We start from the raw sequence: 16,737 nt of genomic DNA on the forward strand, positions 1-16,737 counted from the left end.
TATAATTGTTAATGCAAATGTAAAAGAAAGAATACTGGTTTCAACCATTTTCATTTACAAATGAAGAGATAATATCAATGAAAAAATGGTGCAAAAGGTGTTTTAAATGACCTTTTCACTCCTGAAAGGCAGCATGAATGCAGTGCACGAAAAAAAGCATTAACTTACTTAGTTCATTATAATGTATAAACAAAAACAACACTTATTGCGTTTAAGGTGTCAATACAGCGAATGATTTAAGCCTCAAAGGTAGTGTGAAAACTTTTGAATATGATTGATTCACTGAAAAGAAAATAATGATTCATTGGAGAGTCTGATTACACTGGTCGTGCTGTATACATTTTGATTCTTTTAAAAGAACCGATTCATATGAGTAGGGAGTCGGACTCAGACCGCAGTGGTTGATGTGTATTTCAGATTCACAAATAAAAGAACCGAGTCATTCGTTCGGGAGTTGAACTACTTTGGTAACGCAGCACGCTTTACATAGAGTAGGCTACTTAACGGATTTTAATTAAATGTAAAAAAATAAAAAATAAAAAAACACTATTATTATATAAAACTTGTTTTGGAATTGTAAATTGAAATCAATCATCCCCAATGAAACATTTCAACCACGAGCAATACATTTTGAATTAAATATCGGTTATTAATTGTGTAACTTTGTTATATTTTTGTGTGTTATTTATTTGTATATTGTGTTATTTGTATTTGTGTGTTGTTTGTAATAATTTATATTTCATTAGGACATGCCAATTCTATTAAAAAAAAAACCCAAACATCCACATAAACCGCCACTTTCTCGACTTAGTATTAGTTTACACACATAGTATAATGCGTACATAATGCTGCTAATCACAAATCCCCATTAAGCCCCAGTTTGTTAAATAACACGCGGGTCAGTGCGGGCCTGGGCGGGTTTTGCGGGGGTTTGTGTGCGTGATCGCGGATTGGTGGAGCGCGCAGAGGAAGCTTGCGCTTGACAACCAGCGAGCGCCAGGGACAACAAGAGCCTCTCGCCCCGAAACACGGAGGAAAAAAAACAATAGACAGTGCGTGTCGAGACACCCTCGGCGGACACACAGAGGATTCCTGCGCTTCGTTTATATGCAGAGATTTTCAGGTGAGATTAAAATTGCTCATCGCGACGGTTATCGCCGTTGTTTTGAGGATAGGCGAGGCCGGGGAGGCTGCTGCGCCGCCGCCTGCATGACACACACTCTCCCCCCGCAGCTTCAGAACATGTCTGTGGTGGATATGGCTGGATGTCCGCTCTCACTGGTGTCTGATGGGATGTAATGTAGTTTATTTAGGACATAATCCGTGTAAACTGTCAGATAGATGTATAGCAGCCAGTGAACTCGTGAAGGTTCAGTGGTGGGAAAGCATGAGAAAGCAAATCTGCGTTTCCCATAGTGCATGTTTAGGAGTGGCGTGGCTTAGCGGTTCAAAGAATGAGCTTGTAATACTAAAATGTTGAATGTTTCAATCCCAAAAAGAGCTGTTCATAAACTACTACATTGTGCTTGTTGTAAAAATGTATGGGTTGCCAGGAATGCATAATGTACATTCAGAACATTCTCAAAGGAATGATATTGTTAATATTAATAAATCGTTTTCTCGCTGATGTAGTACTAATTCCTTTAGCTATCAGGAATAATGTGCACATAATCTAAGTGTTGTTTTCACTAGAAATTAGTTTAAATAGGTTATGTTGGAGAATGTGATGTGATAGTATTGAGGAGCAGGCTGTTTTTGTTTTGGTAGAATGGCAGGTCACCTCCCATGCTTTTGTGTGTTTTCATTTGCATGTTCTGGTATGTTGACCTTTCTTTGTCATAACATCTGGTTTGGTATTTTAATTAGAAAGTAATGGTTGTTGCTTTTTCAGTTGTAGTCTTTAAGCACTGTAGTGATTTCTAGCTAGCTACAGTAAATTACAGGGCTTTATGAACTGAAATAGTAGTAACACTTAACAATATGATCCCATTAGCAGTACATTTGTTACAGTGTCTTATGTTAATGTTAGGTAATAAAAATGCAACTGTACATAATTCAACTTTTGATTTCAATAATGTATTAGTTAACATTGTTAATTAATGCAAATGTTGAAGTGTTAAGTTATGTAGTTAACTAATGTTGAATCAGGACTGCCATCGGTGGTGGGGAGTTGGGAACATTGTCATTAGCCCTGTGATTAGAAGGACCCTGAAGTCCTATATTTTATAGCCTAGCCTAGTCATTAGACCTCGAGAGAGAAGAATACCCATAAAAATTGTTTCTGAATTCATGGTTTTTAAATTTAGCAATGGCCTGATGACCATTGGTTGATTGAGAAAGTCCATACTACAGCTGGTCTGTTTGTTAAATGATTTATTCATTCTCCCATTCATTCTGTGAAAGCTTGCCACCATGACGGCTGAAGAGATCATAAATGTAAAGGAAGTGGAGATCATCAAGGTGATGCTGGACTTTCTGAGCTCCCGCAAGCTGCACATTAGCATGCTAGCCCTGGAGAAGGAGAGCGGGGTCATCAACGGCCTGTACTCAGATGACATGCTCTTCCTCAGGTTTGATCCATCTCATTTAAATTAGAAATTTGAATTCTTATTTGAATAACTTTTTCTGAGTGTTGCTCATGACTCATTGAATCAGTGTTACATGTTAAACTTACTAAACTTAGATTTAGTGTGTTTTGTATTGCTAATTTCCATCTCTGTTAATACCAGTCAGTTGATTTTGCCTTGTTTTCATGGAAAATGTTTCTTTGAATATATTGTAAACTTGTCTAAATTGTTAGTGTTGGAAAATGGTATTATTATTGTGCTATTACAAGTCAAATTGTGTAGCCACACTTGTTCAAAGTTTAGACTCTTTTTCTCTCTCTCAACCATTCCTTTGCCCTGCAGGCAGCTCATTCTGGATGGACAGTGGGATGAGGTGTTACAGTTTATTCAACCTCTTGAGGGTCTGGATAAATTTGACAGGAAAAGGTGAGATATCAACTCAGAATCCTTTCTAGAATTGCATCTCGTATCTAATAGGAGTTTACATTCATTTAAATATGAAGAAAATAAATTTAGTCTTCTACACTTGAGAATTTTGAATTATGATTTTGTGCATAAACACTCAATTTCTAAGTGTTCCCTGAATATAGCAATATAAAACCAGCAATATTGCCCAAATTAAGATCAAAATTGTTTATATGGATATTTCAATAAAATTGAGGCACTGTTGGTTTAACTTCACAAACTGTATATTGCTGCATTTTTCCATGTACTCTCAGGTTCCGCTACATTGTTCTGAAACAGAAGTTTCTTGAAGCTTTGTGCGTGAACAACGCCATGTCTGCTGAGGATGAGCCACAGCATGTGAGTAACATCAGTGTCACCATGACAGCCTAACAAAGAAATGGCGTCTTGTCGTCAGATGCCACCATGTGATGATGTTTGATTTATTTTGTTTGTCATTACGTGGCACTGCTTTTTAAAATGTTTAATTGTGCATACGGTTAAAAAGTGATCAAAAGTGACAGCAAAGGCTTTTACATGATGTCTTTAGCACCAAATCAGCACTTTAGAATGATTTCTAAAGGATCATGTGACACTGAAGAATAGAATAATGGCTGCTTAAAATTCAGTTTTGCCTTGCATCAAAGATGTAAATTATATTTTATCTTGCATATAAATGCATCAAAATAGATTTTTTTTTTTTTAAATTGCAATGCTAATAATTTAAAATTTATTTGTGCCTGTAATATTGATGTTGATCTTGAGAGAGTATCTTATCCATTAAACCATGGTGGCAATGTGTGAGAAACCGATTAGAGCTTGTTTGCAAATGGCTCTGGCTTCTCTCTCATCCTGTTTCTCTGTGTTCAGTTGGAGCTGACCATGCAGGAGGCTGTGAAGTGTCTGCATTCTCTGGAAGAGTTTTGTCCATCAAAAGATGACTACAGCAAGCTTTGCCTTCTCCTGACGCTGCCCCGCCTCACCAACCATGCCGAGTTTAAGGACTGGAACCCGAGTACAGCACGCGTGCAGTGTTTCGAAGAGGCCTGCGGCATGGTGGCGGAGTTTATTCCTGCCGACCGAAAGCTGAGTGAGGCGGGGTTCCGCGCTAGCTCCAACCGTCTATTCCAGCTTCTTATTAAAGGCCTTCTGTATGAATGCTGCGTCGAGTTCTGCCAGAGCAAAGCCACTGGAGAGGAGATCACAGAGAGTGAGATTCTTCTGGGAATAGACATGCTGTGCGGGAACGGCTGTGATGATCTCGACCTAAGCTTGCTTTCTTGGCTCCAGAACCTGTCGCCCAGCGTCTTTTCTTGCGCTTTCGAGCAGAAGATGCTTAATATCCATGTGGATCGACTTGTTAAACCTGTGAAGGCAGCTTATGCAGATCTCCTCACTCCACTCATCAGCAAGCTCTCCCCGTACCCTGCTTCCCCTCTTCGGCGCCCACAGTCTGCAGACACCTACATGTCACGCTCTCTGAACCCTGCGCTGGACGGCCTGTCCTACGGTCTCTCTGGCCAAGAGAAGAGAGCAGCTGGTACGGGCGGAGGGAAAACTTCACCCATGTCACACTCATTCGCTAATTTTCAACACCTGAACCGCAGTGTGATGATGGAGAATTCAGCATGTCACAGCATCTTTGAGGAGTCACCGGAAGGGTAAACATTATCTGATATACCTAAAATATTTGTACTATTAATATTTGAGTTCGAGATGCCTGACCCATTTAAAACAAGCTCCAGAATACTTAACCTGTACATATTTAATATGATCAGTTGCACCATTTGATAGCACTACCACAGTGCAAATTAGCTGATTTTTTGATAATTAGCTCTAATTATTAAAACCACAGTGTCTTTATTATTTAGTGTCTACTATTTTAAGTTTGGAAAAAATTATATTTTTAAAATGTTTTTGAAATAAGTTTCTTATGCTCACCAAAGCTGCATTACAATAAAAGCAGTGAAAAATTAATTTTTTAGTTCAATATATTATAAACTTTTATTTATTTCTGTGTTGGCAAAGCTGAATTTTCAGGAGGCATTATTTCAGTGTCAAATGATTCTTAAGAAATTATTCTAATATGCAGAATTTCTTCGCAGTTATTATCAGTTATTACTGGTGCTGAAATATTAATATTGCTTATTATTATAATCAGTGTTAAAAACAGTTTTTTTTTAACCATGATATTTTATTGGATCAATAGAAAGTTCAAAAGAACAGCGTTTATTTTGTAACATTATAAATGTCTTCACTGTCACTTTTGATCAATTTAATGCATCATTGCTGAATATAAGTATTCATTTTTTTTTCTTACCCTAAACTTTTGAAAAGTAGTGCATCACAGTTTCCACATAAAAGCTGCAGAAGTGTTTTCAACATTGATGTATCAGTGAGCATAGGAGACTTATTTCAATTTTATTTTATTAAGGTAGTGCATATGCATTGTTAGTTCAAACACTTTGTAAAAATATGGCAGTGTGCATTACATATTCAACGCATATTGAATTCTGAGCATTTTGATGGGTGTGGCAGAACAGAGTCATTACAAAGGTGAGGCGTGTGTCTAAAAAGAGTAATGTGGACTCTCTGGTCTTGCAGCTCCAGAACTGAAACTCCATCTGATAAAATGATGAGCTCACCTGGTCCTCAAATCTCTCGCCCGGTCTCTGCCCCTGGTCAGGATGCTCCATCCCCTGGTTCTGCCGAGAAAAATGAGGTACTTTGCCAGTCAATAAATCCATAGATATCTCCTGAACATTAGATAAATCACTCAATATGTTTCTGTTAATGCTGTTCTTTATTTTAATTGAACAGTATTGAACACTGAGCAATTAGGTTCTAATAGTATTTCAATTTAGCATTCATTTTTAGTGGCATTCTAATTTATTTGTGCCGGCTGTTGTACAACATGCTTTGTGATTATATGTCGGAGCAGTAGAAGTTTTCATGTGCTCACTCCTGAGCAGGATCATAAATAACTGGCAAGCTCAGCTACTGCTTCCACTTTATCACTGCATAGTTGCACAGGGCTTAGATTGGCTGTCGCCAAGCTACAGTTGCTAGGCATGTGTTTGTGGTTGAATGCCACTGGAAATATTCTAGAATGTTGATAAATTAATTCACATTCTTTTGTGTGAAGAGTTCTAGTATGTTGACCTTTACAGATTGCTGTTGTTTGAAGGGTTCTAGAATGTTGGCTGTCAGAGGTTGTGGTGAAAAGAGTTCTAGATTGTTCACCATTATTGGCTGTTGTAAATAGAGTTCTGGAATGCTGACATTTAGTTTGTTTTAAGAAGTTAAAAGAGAAATGTTGAGCTATAGAGCAGAGTTGTTTTAGTATCATTAGATACCATTATAGTTTGTATTTTTAAATTTAATTAAAGTTATAATTTTTTTACAATTGTTTATATAGTTTAGTACATCAAGTTAAACTAAATGTAAATGATATCTATTGCCTTGGGTGCTAGCTGAAATAAAGTAAATTAATTTTTTTTTAATTATTATTAGAAGGTTTTTTTAATGCTCTGTTTACCCTGTTACACACAGCCATGTTCTCCTTAGGTCACTTTCCATCAGGAAACTCACCCATCTTCCTTTTCTCTGTGATCACACACAAACATGAAGAGGATAATATGAGTTATTAGTTATGACAGCAAGCACTTAGGGTCGTTTAGTCCATATCCTGTGGATTACAGAAAACTGGTGTGGTCATTCCAGCTGTGATATGCTCTCCATGACTCTGGGAATCTAATTTGTTTTATATTATATGCCTAAATAATGTTTAAGGCTTACGAAAAATTATTTGGTAAATATTATAACAAATGAAAAAATTTATTTGTATTTGGATCTTATAGACAAATTAATATTTTACATCTACTTTGGTATTTCGTCCAAATGTTTTGGATATTTTTAAAGAAATATGTGGTTGGCTGCTAGTGCTTATTAGGTCTGGATATGTTGATATCTCAAATAGAGGCTCTGAGTTCAGTGACAACATGAGTTTCCGGTCTAGGTTTTTAATCCGCGGTAGCAATCACTGTAAAGCTTTGGTGTATTAAATCCCTTCATGAGATGAGAAAGTGACTCCTCTTCAGCGTCTGTCTACTCGTAAGCTTTTTAGTGTGAAGTGAGAGTAAAGCAGTGTCTACCAAAGGATTTTTAGCCAGACATTATTCTGCAAACGGCCAGCTGTGGGCGCTTGAGAACTCTGGTGGCACTGCGTTTAGCTGCTTACCTGCTGACTCTCGGTTAGGCTTCCCCAATGTCATACCTCTTTCTCGTTTACTTCTCAGCATGTCTTTGTCTCCTCTGTTTCTGTATAGTTGTGGGAATCCACCGAGCAGTTTCAGGAATATTACCGCCAGCGTATGCGTGTGCAGCAACATCTGGAACAGAAGCAGCAGCAGCGGGAACTTTACCAGCAGATGCTACGAGAGGGCGGAGTCCAGCAGCACGAGGCCCCGCCCACCGCCAAGCACAACCTCACAGAAGCGTTCCTTACGAGGTCAGCTTAGCTCCACATCACATGCAAAGGTCATTTGTTCTAGAGCTGCACTGACGTACATCACGCTAGCTGAAGTTTACAAACACAGAAACACAAGGTGATATATGATGCTGCTAAAAGCAAAAGGAAAGGTTGCAGAGAAAAAGCTTGGCAGGTTGAATATCAATGAAAGGCTAATGAGATGTAGATGAGAATGAGCTCAGGGTTTTACAGATGGTGCAGCGAGCAGCCAGGGAACTCAAAGTGGGTGGAGAATTCCCAAAGGAAAACAAACACATATAAATGTATACTTGTGTATGTGTGCATCCCACTGGATGATTATCAATGACCCTGGGACTTGTGTGTTTCCTTCTATGTGTCAAATATTGGAAAGAGATGAGAGATTCATTAAGATTTAGGAGAGGTTAAAGCCCAAAAATAGTCTTAAATAGATTTTAATACATTGCTTACTCTTTACAAAACAGACTCAAAATGTGTCAATAATCCTCTCTGAGAATCTGCTAATTTGTTGAAGGATTTTTTTTTTGGAGAGAGTTTATTGAAGTTGTGTGAGCTCCCACTCCCACAAAAAACGAAATCTGAGAATTGCTGAACTCATTTTAGTTTGGCTTTGATCCTTCTCTTGTTCTTCTGTTGCTGTGGTTACGACGTACTTGTAAAACCAAATCACAACAGAGGGTGATGTCATCATTAAAGGCCACAGCCATAAATAATGCAGCGTGTCAGACAGGAAGGGAGAGCAGAAGAAACATTCATTGTTTTGTCAACAAGAAGCCTTAGCTTACTGTTAGTTAGTTATTACAGAAATGTAGGATATTATTTTGAATATATATTAGGAAAAGTTTAGGAGATTACTATTTTGCTAAATAAATTAAATCCAAAATAGATTAAAAACAATAAAAAATCTGTATGTCTGTGTGTTCTAGCCTTATGCCATCTGCTTCAGGGGATTTTTTGGGGGGAAACCCCCTTGACCACTGGGAAATGACCAGTCCTGGTAATGGTGGGTGGTGTTTGGCAGAGATTAAGATGAATATCAAATGAAAGGCTAATGAGATGAACCTCAGGTTTCTACATATGGTAACCCCAAGTAGCTACGCAACTTGAAGCGGGTGAAGAAATCCCCAAAGAAAACGAATACATTTTATAAGCTTTTATTTACTTGTGTTTAAATGTGTGCATAATGAAAAAAGTCTTTCATCAGTCCTGGTGCACAGACCCCCCACCTCATCACAAAAGCCATGGTGAACGATCATAGTGAACGATCAGTGGGCTGCCCATTTCCATACCACCTGAGAATAAGTCTAGCTCCAAGTTGACTCTAAAGCTTCATGTTTTTGTGTGCAGGTCTATTCAGAGACTGGAGGAGCTGAATGTGGGAATGGATGATTTGGGAGAAGAGGTGCAGGCTCTCTCTCAACAGTGTAATGGAGGCAGTAATGACAGCAGTGTACCGAGAGATTCCTCAGCCATGCCACAGACACAGGAAGAGTGTGGAGGAGCCAGCGATGTGGTCACCAGCACTCCTCAGAGGTCAGTAGGTCAAGCAGCCTGCCCTCCGCCCAGCCAGTCTCCTGTACTGTCCCAGAGGTGAGTCTCACTCTCAAATCATTTTTTCTTCATTAAAAGAGTTTGAACATTTCTATATCAGTGTATCCATAAAGTAAGTTTGCTTGGTGGGAAATATGATCTTTTTGTCATATCAAGTTTTAATGTTTTTTTTCAAATTGAAATTTGCTTTGAATGTTTGCTGCAGTGCCCAGCGAGACAAAACTGGACAAAATGACAGCTTGACCCGCTCTAAAGGCCCAGAGGTACAGTGCCCCCTACAGCTCAACAAAATAAATCCAGTAAAGCCCATACTGTATCATAATTGATATGCAAAGTTCTAAAGCCTCTAAATTATCAACATGATAAATGCTGCTGAACAACCTGTTGCACACAATCTACTACATGCCTTTTGTCATCTGATTGATATTATATAATATTTTACTAAGTAAAAGTATCACACTAAAACACATCCTTCAGGACAGCTTATGCTACATATCTTTTTGTTTTGTAATATTTAATGACTTTTCACCAAGATAAGCTTAAGAATACATTTTATACTGTAATGTTTAGTAAAATGTGAGTATCAAATATGATTTGACTTTGAGGAATGTTTATTTGTACATTTCTTAATCATCACTGTATTGTATTGTATTGCATTGAATTGGATTCTTATAAAGATCTCATTGATTCACAAGCTGACAGAATTTCATCTTTTTGGCTATATAAATATCAGAAACTGCACCAAATTGCATATTTTTGTTTAGTTTGGGCCTCTGAATATTTTTCCCCAGTGCTCCTCAGGTATGTTTTATACTACAATCCTGTTTATCATACCAAGTGAGCTATAAACTGATGCATGATGTATCAAATATGATTTTCAACAAAAAAAAAACATGTCTGGCTATACGGGGTTAACATTTAGTGAATAAAACATTCTTATTCTGTCTCTTTCTTTCTAAAGGCTTTAGTGTTGATTTAATTACAGCTCTTAACCCTTCTCACATACAGAAAGTGTTTTTGTGTGTGTTTTAGAAAGAGAAGTCTAAAGCCAAGTTTGTGATGGTCAGCACCCTGGAGGATACACAGGCGGTACGGGCCGTGGCTTTCCACCCCACAGGGACGTTATACGCTGTCGGCTCCAATTCTAAGATGCTGCGTGTGTGTGCCTATCCTGACACGCTGGACACGAGGTCAGCGACCCACAAACTGCATTAAAACCTGCTTTAATGATCAAACCCATTATAGATGATAGGACACAAGCAAGGACCTAAAATCCTCATTTCAGCAATAAAACTGAGAATCCGAATCTTTCAGTTGGCTGTTGAATGTTGATATACTGTAGTTGTATTGTTTCTCTCAGTGGTTCGGGCACGAGTAAGCCTCCTGTAATCTGCTTCAAGAGGAACAAGCATCACAAAGGCTCCATATATTGTGTGGCCTGGAGCCCCTGCGGACAGCTACTGGCCACCGGCTCCAACGACAAATATGTCAAAGTGCTGCCCTTCAACCCTGAAACCTGCAATGCTACAGGTGAGAGAAAGAAAGATCGCAAACCAATATTCATGAGTCTTAAAGTAACACACTCTAAACAAAAACACAATTTTTTCATGCACTGGCCAATTGAGATTTTGCGAACGTAAAAACTTTTTCACAATATTTGGGAGTTTTGCAAAATTGACGCATTTCCATTAGGCATTTTCAGTTTGTGGGTAATGGAAACGTGCCAAATAACTCTTTTTGCTTCAGGTCCTGATCTGGAGTTCAGTATGCATGATGGGACCATCAGAGATCTGGCGTTTATGGAGGGTCCTGAGAGTGGAGGGGCCATTTTAATCAGTGCAGGTGCTGGAGACTGTAACATCTACACAACGGACTGCCAGAGAGGACAGGGCCTGCATGCGCTGAGCGGACACACAGGTACACAAAAAAATAAATACAAATTCATATTATATAAACACACAGATCCTAAAAAATATGTTGGTTTGTGTGTGTTCTCTCTCCTCAGATCATATCCTGTCTCTGTACACATGGGGGGGCTGGATGATAGCATCTGGCTCTCAGGATAAGACGGTGCGTTTCTGGGACCTGCGTGTTCCCAGCTGTGTGAGAGTGGTGGGGACTGCACTCCACGGTGCAGGTAGGCTTCACCTCCTTTATTTTGTTCTTTCATTTTCACTTTGCATGATTAATTTTCTGATGGGACCTGGTTTTGTATGTTTTTTAGCTGGTCTACACTGGTCATTTATGCTTATTGGCTGGTTCAGACCGATCTAGATGGTCGTTCAAATGCTAGTAAGGCTGAAATGGTCATGGGAGAGCATTAAAGGGATAGTTCACCCAAAAATGAAAAATTGATGTTTATCTGCTTACCCCCAAGGGCATCCTAGATGTAGGTGACTTTGTTTTTTCAGTGGAACACAAATTATGATTTTTAACTTCAGCCGGTGCAGTCTCTCAGACGTACAATGGATGACAATGGTCACAGAATCTATGAGAGTAAAAAAAAAACATGCACAAATCCAAATTAAACCCTTGTGGCTCGTGATGATACATTGATGTGTAAAGACACAAAATGATCAGTCTGCGCAAGAAACTGAACAGTAATTATATAGTTTTTTTTTACCTCTGATTCACGCAATGTCTGAACTGTTAGAACTCTTGTGAACGCGCTTCTCAGCAGCAGGCGCCTGAGATATCATCTTCTTCTACTTCTACTTCTACTTCTACTATACAAATGAAAAATGTTGCCATGACAACTAATTGTTTATGGGTTTCTTTTTTTTCTTTTAATTAATTTAATTAGTTAATTAGTTAATTTAGTTTAACTTTTTATGCCCCATCCCCAAATTTTTGACAAAATGAAGTGAATATAAATCTTGTCTCCTAAGTTTGTGATTGTCTGTCATGGTTTGACAGGAAGCCCCGTGGCGTCGGTGGCGGTGGACCCAAGCGGGCGTCTGCTGGCAACAGGGCAGGAGGACAGCTCCTGTATGCTGTATGACATCAGAGGCGGGCGCATGGTTCAGACATACCGACCACACTCCAGCGATGTCCGATCGGTGCGCTTCTCCCCCGGGGCTCATTACCTGCTCACAGGATCCTACGACACCAAGGTCATCGTCACTGACCTGCAAGGTGCGATCTTAGACACCCCTTAGTTCAACCTGAGTGTTGATTAATTTAATACATGAAACCATTGCAATTGTAGTATCACTGAGATACTATTGTAGTTTTTGTTAATATTTTGAATCATGTTTATTTTTCATATTTTCTGTTGTTGTTTTTGTTATGTCTATACAGTTTGCATTCATTTTAATTTCGGTTTATTTTTAGCTATTTTAGTTAAGTGTATTTTATTTAAAGTTTTTATGGTTTTAGTTTTAAGTTTTAGTTTAAAACCCCATTTTTTTTTTTACTTATTTCCATTTTTATATTTTAATTCATTTTACTACATTTATACGCCTCCAATGAAATCAGTGTTACTGAAATACTATTATAGTTTTTATTAATATTGTGAATCAGTTTTATTTAGATATTTTCTGATTTCATTAAAATTTTTTCATTAGTCTTCGTAATTGTTTCAGTATATGAGTGTATTTTACTACATTTTTACACCTCTATATACTGCAGGCCAAAAATTACCAATAGTATAGAAATCCATTTTAATTATTTAAATTTTGAGATTAGAAGTCACCTGGTGGTGAGAGAGAGTAGGGCTGCATGATATGACCTAAAATCAAAATATCAATATTAATTGAACATTTTACGATTATTGAATGATTTTTTTCTTTTCTTTTATTAAGGTGGAATATTTTTTTTTCTAATGATAGAGTACATGCCTTATCCTTGTGATTTAAAATAATGGGAAGGAAACACAAACTATTTATGGTTATTTATTATATCAAACAATTGGAATCGAAAAGCACAGCTTGAAATTAAAAAATCTTATGAAATGGTCACATTTCAGTTTTAATATAAAAAGTAAGTTTATGTGCATCTCAGCAGTAAAGGCGCTCCGGTGATTAGAAGTACATCTCCAGCTTGTGCGTTCAGATCAGCGTTGCCAGGTTTTCAAAACAAATCCTGCCCACTTGCTTCTCAAAACTAGTCCAAAACTAGCCCAATCGTGTTTCCAGGAGGTTCCCCGATAAAAATTGCATCCCTGGGTTAAAAAACACATATTTTTGTTTATTTTTTGGCAACAAATTAGATTTTTTGCACAGCCCTAATGTATGCAAATGTTGTATTTTAACATTAAGCATTTAACGCAATGTATGTTTGAAAGCAATTAATTGTACGTGTGCACAGGTGACCTGACGAAGCAGCTGCCATTGACCGTAGCTGGAGAGCATGCTGATAAAGTGATCCAGTGCAGGTGGCACACACACGACCTCTCCTTCCTGTCCTCCTCAGCTGACCGCACGGTCACACTCTGGACAGAGGCCACGTAGAGCCAGCTCTGGCCACCAGAGGGAAACAACACATGTATATACAGTATGTGTGTGTGGCACTGTGCTTCCGTTTTAAGTCTGTCTGTTTGTTATGAGTGTGTATTTATTTTGTGTTCCTGGATATTGAGTTCTGTAACAATGAATGGATGAAATCAGTGCAAACCCTTTTTATGTACATAATATCTGACTGCCTGTGTGTCTGATGGCTCTGAGCCTTATTGGAATGCAGTGCTTTGCTGTAGTGTGCTTGCTTATGTATGTGCTACCCATTCAATAGTTTATCAAACACTGAACCATCCCTCCACACCACACATGCTTGGATAAACACAGACTCAGTGGTGTCATATGATCTATACTGTGGCCTTCCTCTCTGTGTGTCTGCTCTCCAAATATCTATACTTGGCTGTTTGAATCTAGCATCTGAAATTAGATGCAATATTCATTATCTGAGTGATTTCTGATGCATCATTGCAAACCAAATAAATGCAACGTATTGGAGTGAAAGATATACATGCAGTCAAATGCTTGGCTTAAATACAGACATTATGACCTGTTGCAAATAAAATTCAGCGGCTTGTGCAAATTTCAAAAGTAATGTTAATGTAAACTGCCTTTGTAAATGCTGTCAAGTAAGTCCATCATTTGTTGAATTATACTGTTTTCGCTTGAAACCGTTTGCAGCACGCGTGAGTGTCTCTGAATTGATGGCATGATTCAAAGTATTGTATTTTTTTGAAAGGGAATCTGTGTCCTATTAACTTACGTCTATACGTAGTGCTAAAAACATTAAATGAAATGTTTGGGCATTGGCGCATAGGTTTGTTAAACGGGTGAAAACTTTTGATCTTATGATCTTGCACTTTTTGTGTTTTTTAACACCCACCTCCTGTTTTGTTTCTACAGCACTTTTCTTTTGGGTAGTTTATGTTATATATTTTCTAATGATGTAGATTTTATTTAATCTTAAGATTGTGTTGTTATTAATGTCATTAATTTTAAAAGGAAGCCAAACATGTTGACACAGTTATGCTCATAAGCAGCTCTCTTTGAAGTCATCTAGTGAAATATTGTGTTGTTCATGTATCTTAATCATATTTGGACATCAGTGATTACAGTAAAGTGGGACAAGTCTGCTGCTGTTGTGTCTAAATAAATAACCCTATTCTCTACTCGGTGTTCATTCATTTGCATTAAGCACTTGTTGATCATGTTTTACTTTGATTACATTTTTCACAGGTGTAGTTCATCACATTAACTATGGACATGTTCTGCTAACCTTTGACAACCAGGAAGTATCCAAATACCTCGTCTCAATACAGACATGTTGTTTCATTTTTTAAACGTCTACTATCAAAAGTTCTTCAAAAATGAAGTTTTGATACATAGTCGAAATACAAAGATAGTCGTAACATTTATTAAAATTTTTGAGCGGTATCCGTTTTAGCATATTAAGCCAGGAAAGCTAATATATATATATATATATTTATATATATACATACATACATATGAAAAGAGATAGAGAAATTAACCGAACTACTATGTACCTGTGTGTGTGTTATTGCATTTTACACACGAGATGTTGCACATGTGAATGCAACTCCACGCCTGTGGATTACAAAAAAAGAAAAAGAAAAAGAAAGAAAAGAAAACAAGTTGTATGATCTAGAGCGAACACAAATCAAAATGTCTAATTTTATTGAAATCCTAGACTATAAGCGATACAGTAAGTCTGTACTACTCATACAGAAATGTTGTGAAGCAACAATGAGTGTGACGCCTTAACGTATAAAGTAGCCTACGTCAAACCCCGTCATTTACATTGAAAACTGCTTTCGTTTTCTCTGGCGCCCGCGGACGTGTGCAACTTTTCTTTACTAGAAAATAATTTGGTTAAAACCGAATTTTACGATTGAGTGTTAGATGCGGTTGGTTATACTTGATTAAAGCATTAAATAAAGTACCTGGCTGATTGGAATTTCATTATAACTCGAGGATAAAGGTCTGCTGTCTATCACGATGAGCTCTGGTAAGCGAGGAAAAGCTGTGATCGGACTTAAACTACTGGCTCTGAAGCAGATCTAAATCTCTATTTTGTACTCTTAAATAATTTATCAGGCTGTTTATTTTTATAGTAATGACAAAAACCCGAAACATTGTTTTAATGCATAGCCTACAAAAAATTGTACGCTGCATATGATATACTGTACATTTATGTTTTATTCCCAGAGGCCCGGTTTGTGGATAAGAACTTTGCAGCGCTTATTCAGAGGGTCACCTCAGTGATGGCAATAGTAGATGAACTAAAAAATAAGGGTATGCTACATGCTGAAACATATTCAGAGATCCACGCAGAAAAAACCAACCAGGGCAAGATGAGAAGGCTGTTTGATGCACTAAATTCTGGAGGAGACAGAGTAAAAAGTGACTTTTATTATGCTCTGAGAAATCATGAACTATTCCTCTTCAGAGACCTGGGTAAGGGAATCTACAGTTAGTGGTAATTAAATTAAATATGTTTACAAACTTGAACCTACCTGTCTAATATGACTTGTCCTATGGTTGATGGTATCAGGTGGTGAGACACTGGATAACATTGATGGCACCAAGAACAATGAGCTAGAGTTAAACTGAACAGTGAGTGAAACCTGTTTTCAATTGCATGTTATGAAGGTTATTGTTTTAGAATATCAAACACGCATGTTATAAAATTAAACAATAACCAGAGAAATATGCTGGCATGCAAAATTCTCATTTTAAGATTGCTGATATCCTGCCCTTGGAGCAAAAATTCAGCATTAATACACTTTTCTGTAAAATGTCTATTTTTCAGACGAAAGTTTAAAACACACCAATACATACTCCTAATAAATATTAAATACAGTCCACAATGTTAACATCCTAAATGTAATCTTTGTTTTCCCAAATATAGCCCCCTGAAACCAAGAAACTGAAGCCTCCTGCGACCAAGACACGGAAATATATATAAAGATGCGACCTGGAAAACTGAAAACCCATGTGATACATTTTCCCCTGTGAAACGCAAAAGAAGGAATTCATCAGAATGTGCAGGATGTATTCTACAACGTACAGGTTTTCATTTTGTAGGTGAACATTTTCAAGCCATGAGCATTTTTACACTGTTTTTTATGCTAAAATCTAAATATTTTACACATTATCATCCACAGTTACTTAACCAAGTCTTCATATTATAAAA

At 37.6% G+C, this 16,737-nt stretch overlaps 1 protein-coding gene and 1 long non-coding RNA gene across 2 annotated transcripts; both read left to right on the top strand.

The window, feature by feature from the left end:
- Positions 1 to 929: 929 nt before the first annotated feature.
- LOC127934761 (WD repeat-containing protein 47) lies at positions 930 to 14,692 on the top strand. The gene is made up of 15 exons (XM_052532344.1): positions 930 to 1,123; positions 2,404 to 2,570; positions 2,910 to 2,993; positions 3,287 to 3,371; positions 3,882 to 4,672; positions 5,616 to 5,733; positions 7,340 to 7,521; positions 8,869 to 9,111; positions 9,278 to 9,335; positions 10,105 to 10,262; positions 10,433 to 10,602; positions 10,819 to 10,989; positions 11,078 to 11,209; positions 11,989 to 12,207; positions 13,381 to 14,692. The coding sequence occupies exons 2-15, from the start codon at positions 2,413 to 2,415 to the stop codon at positions 13,521 to 13,523; spliced, it is 2,712 nt and encodes a 903-aa protein (XP_052388304.1). The 5' UTR covers positions 930 to 1,123; positions 2,404 to 2,412; the 3' UTR covers positions 13,524 to 14,692.
- A 649-nt stretch (positions 14,693 to 15,341) lies between these two features.
- On the top strand, positions 15,342 to 16,684 carry LOC127935109 (uncharacterized). Its single transcript, XR_008147977.1, has 4 exons — positions 15,342 to 15,549; positions 15,750 to 15,998; positions 16,096 to 16,157; positions 16,453 to 16,684. It is a non-coding gene; the product is annotated as an uncharacterized LOC127935109 (long non-coding RNA).
- The last annotated feature ends 53 nt before the right edge of the window (positions 16,685 to 16,737 follow it).

The sequence above is a fragment of the Carassius gibelio genome, chromosome A2, assembly GCF_023724105.1.
Source record: "Carassius gibelio isolate Cgi1373 ecotype wild population from Czech Republic chromosome A2, carGib1.2-hapl.c, whole genome shotgun sequence".
NCBI lineage: Eukaryota > Metazoa > Chordata > Actinopteri > Cypriniformes > Cyprinidae > Carassius > Carassius gibelio.

Bases quoted from the DNA above. Each gene is read 5' to 3' on its own strand.
- LOC127934761 (XM_052532344.1), top strand. From the start codon at position 2,413: ATGACGGCTGAAGAGATCATAAATGTAAAGGAAGTGGAGATCATCAAG. The intron at 2,994-3,286 runs GTGAGATATCAA...ATGTACTCTCAG, and splicing joins GATAAATTTGACAGGAAAAG to GTTCCGCTACATTGTTCTGA. The intron at 9,112-9,277 runs GTGAGTCTCACT...TGTTTGCTGCAG, and splicing joins TCTCCTGTACTGTCCCAGAG to TGCCCAGCGAGACAAAACTG.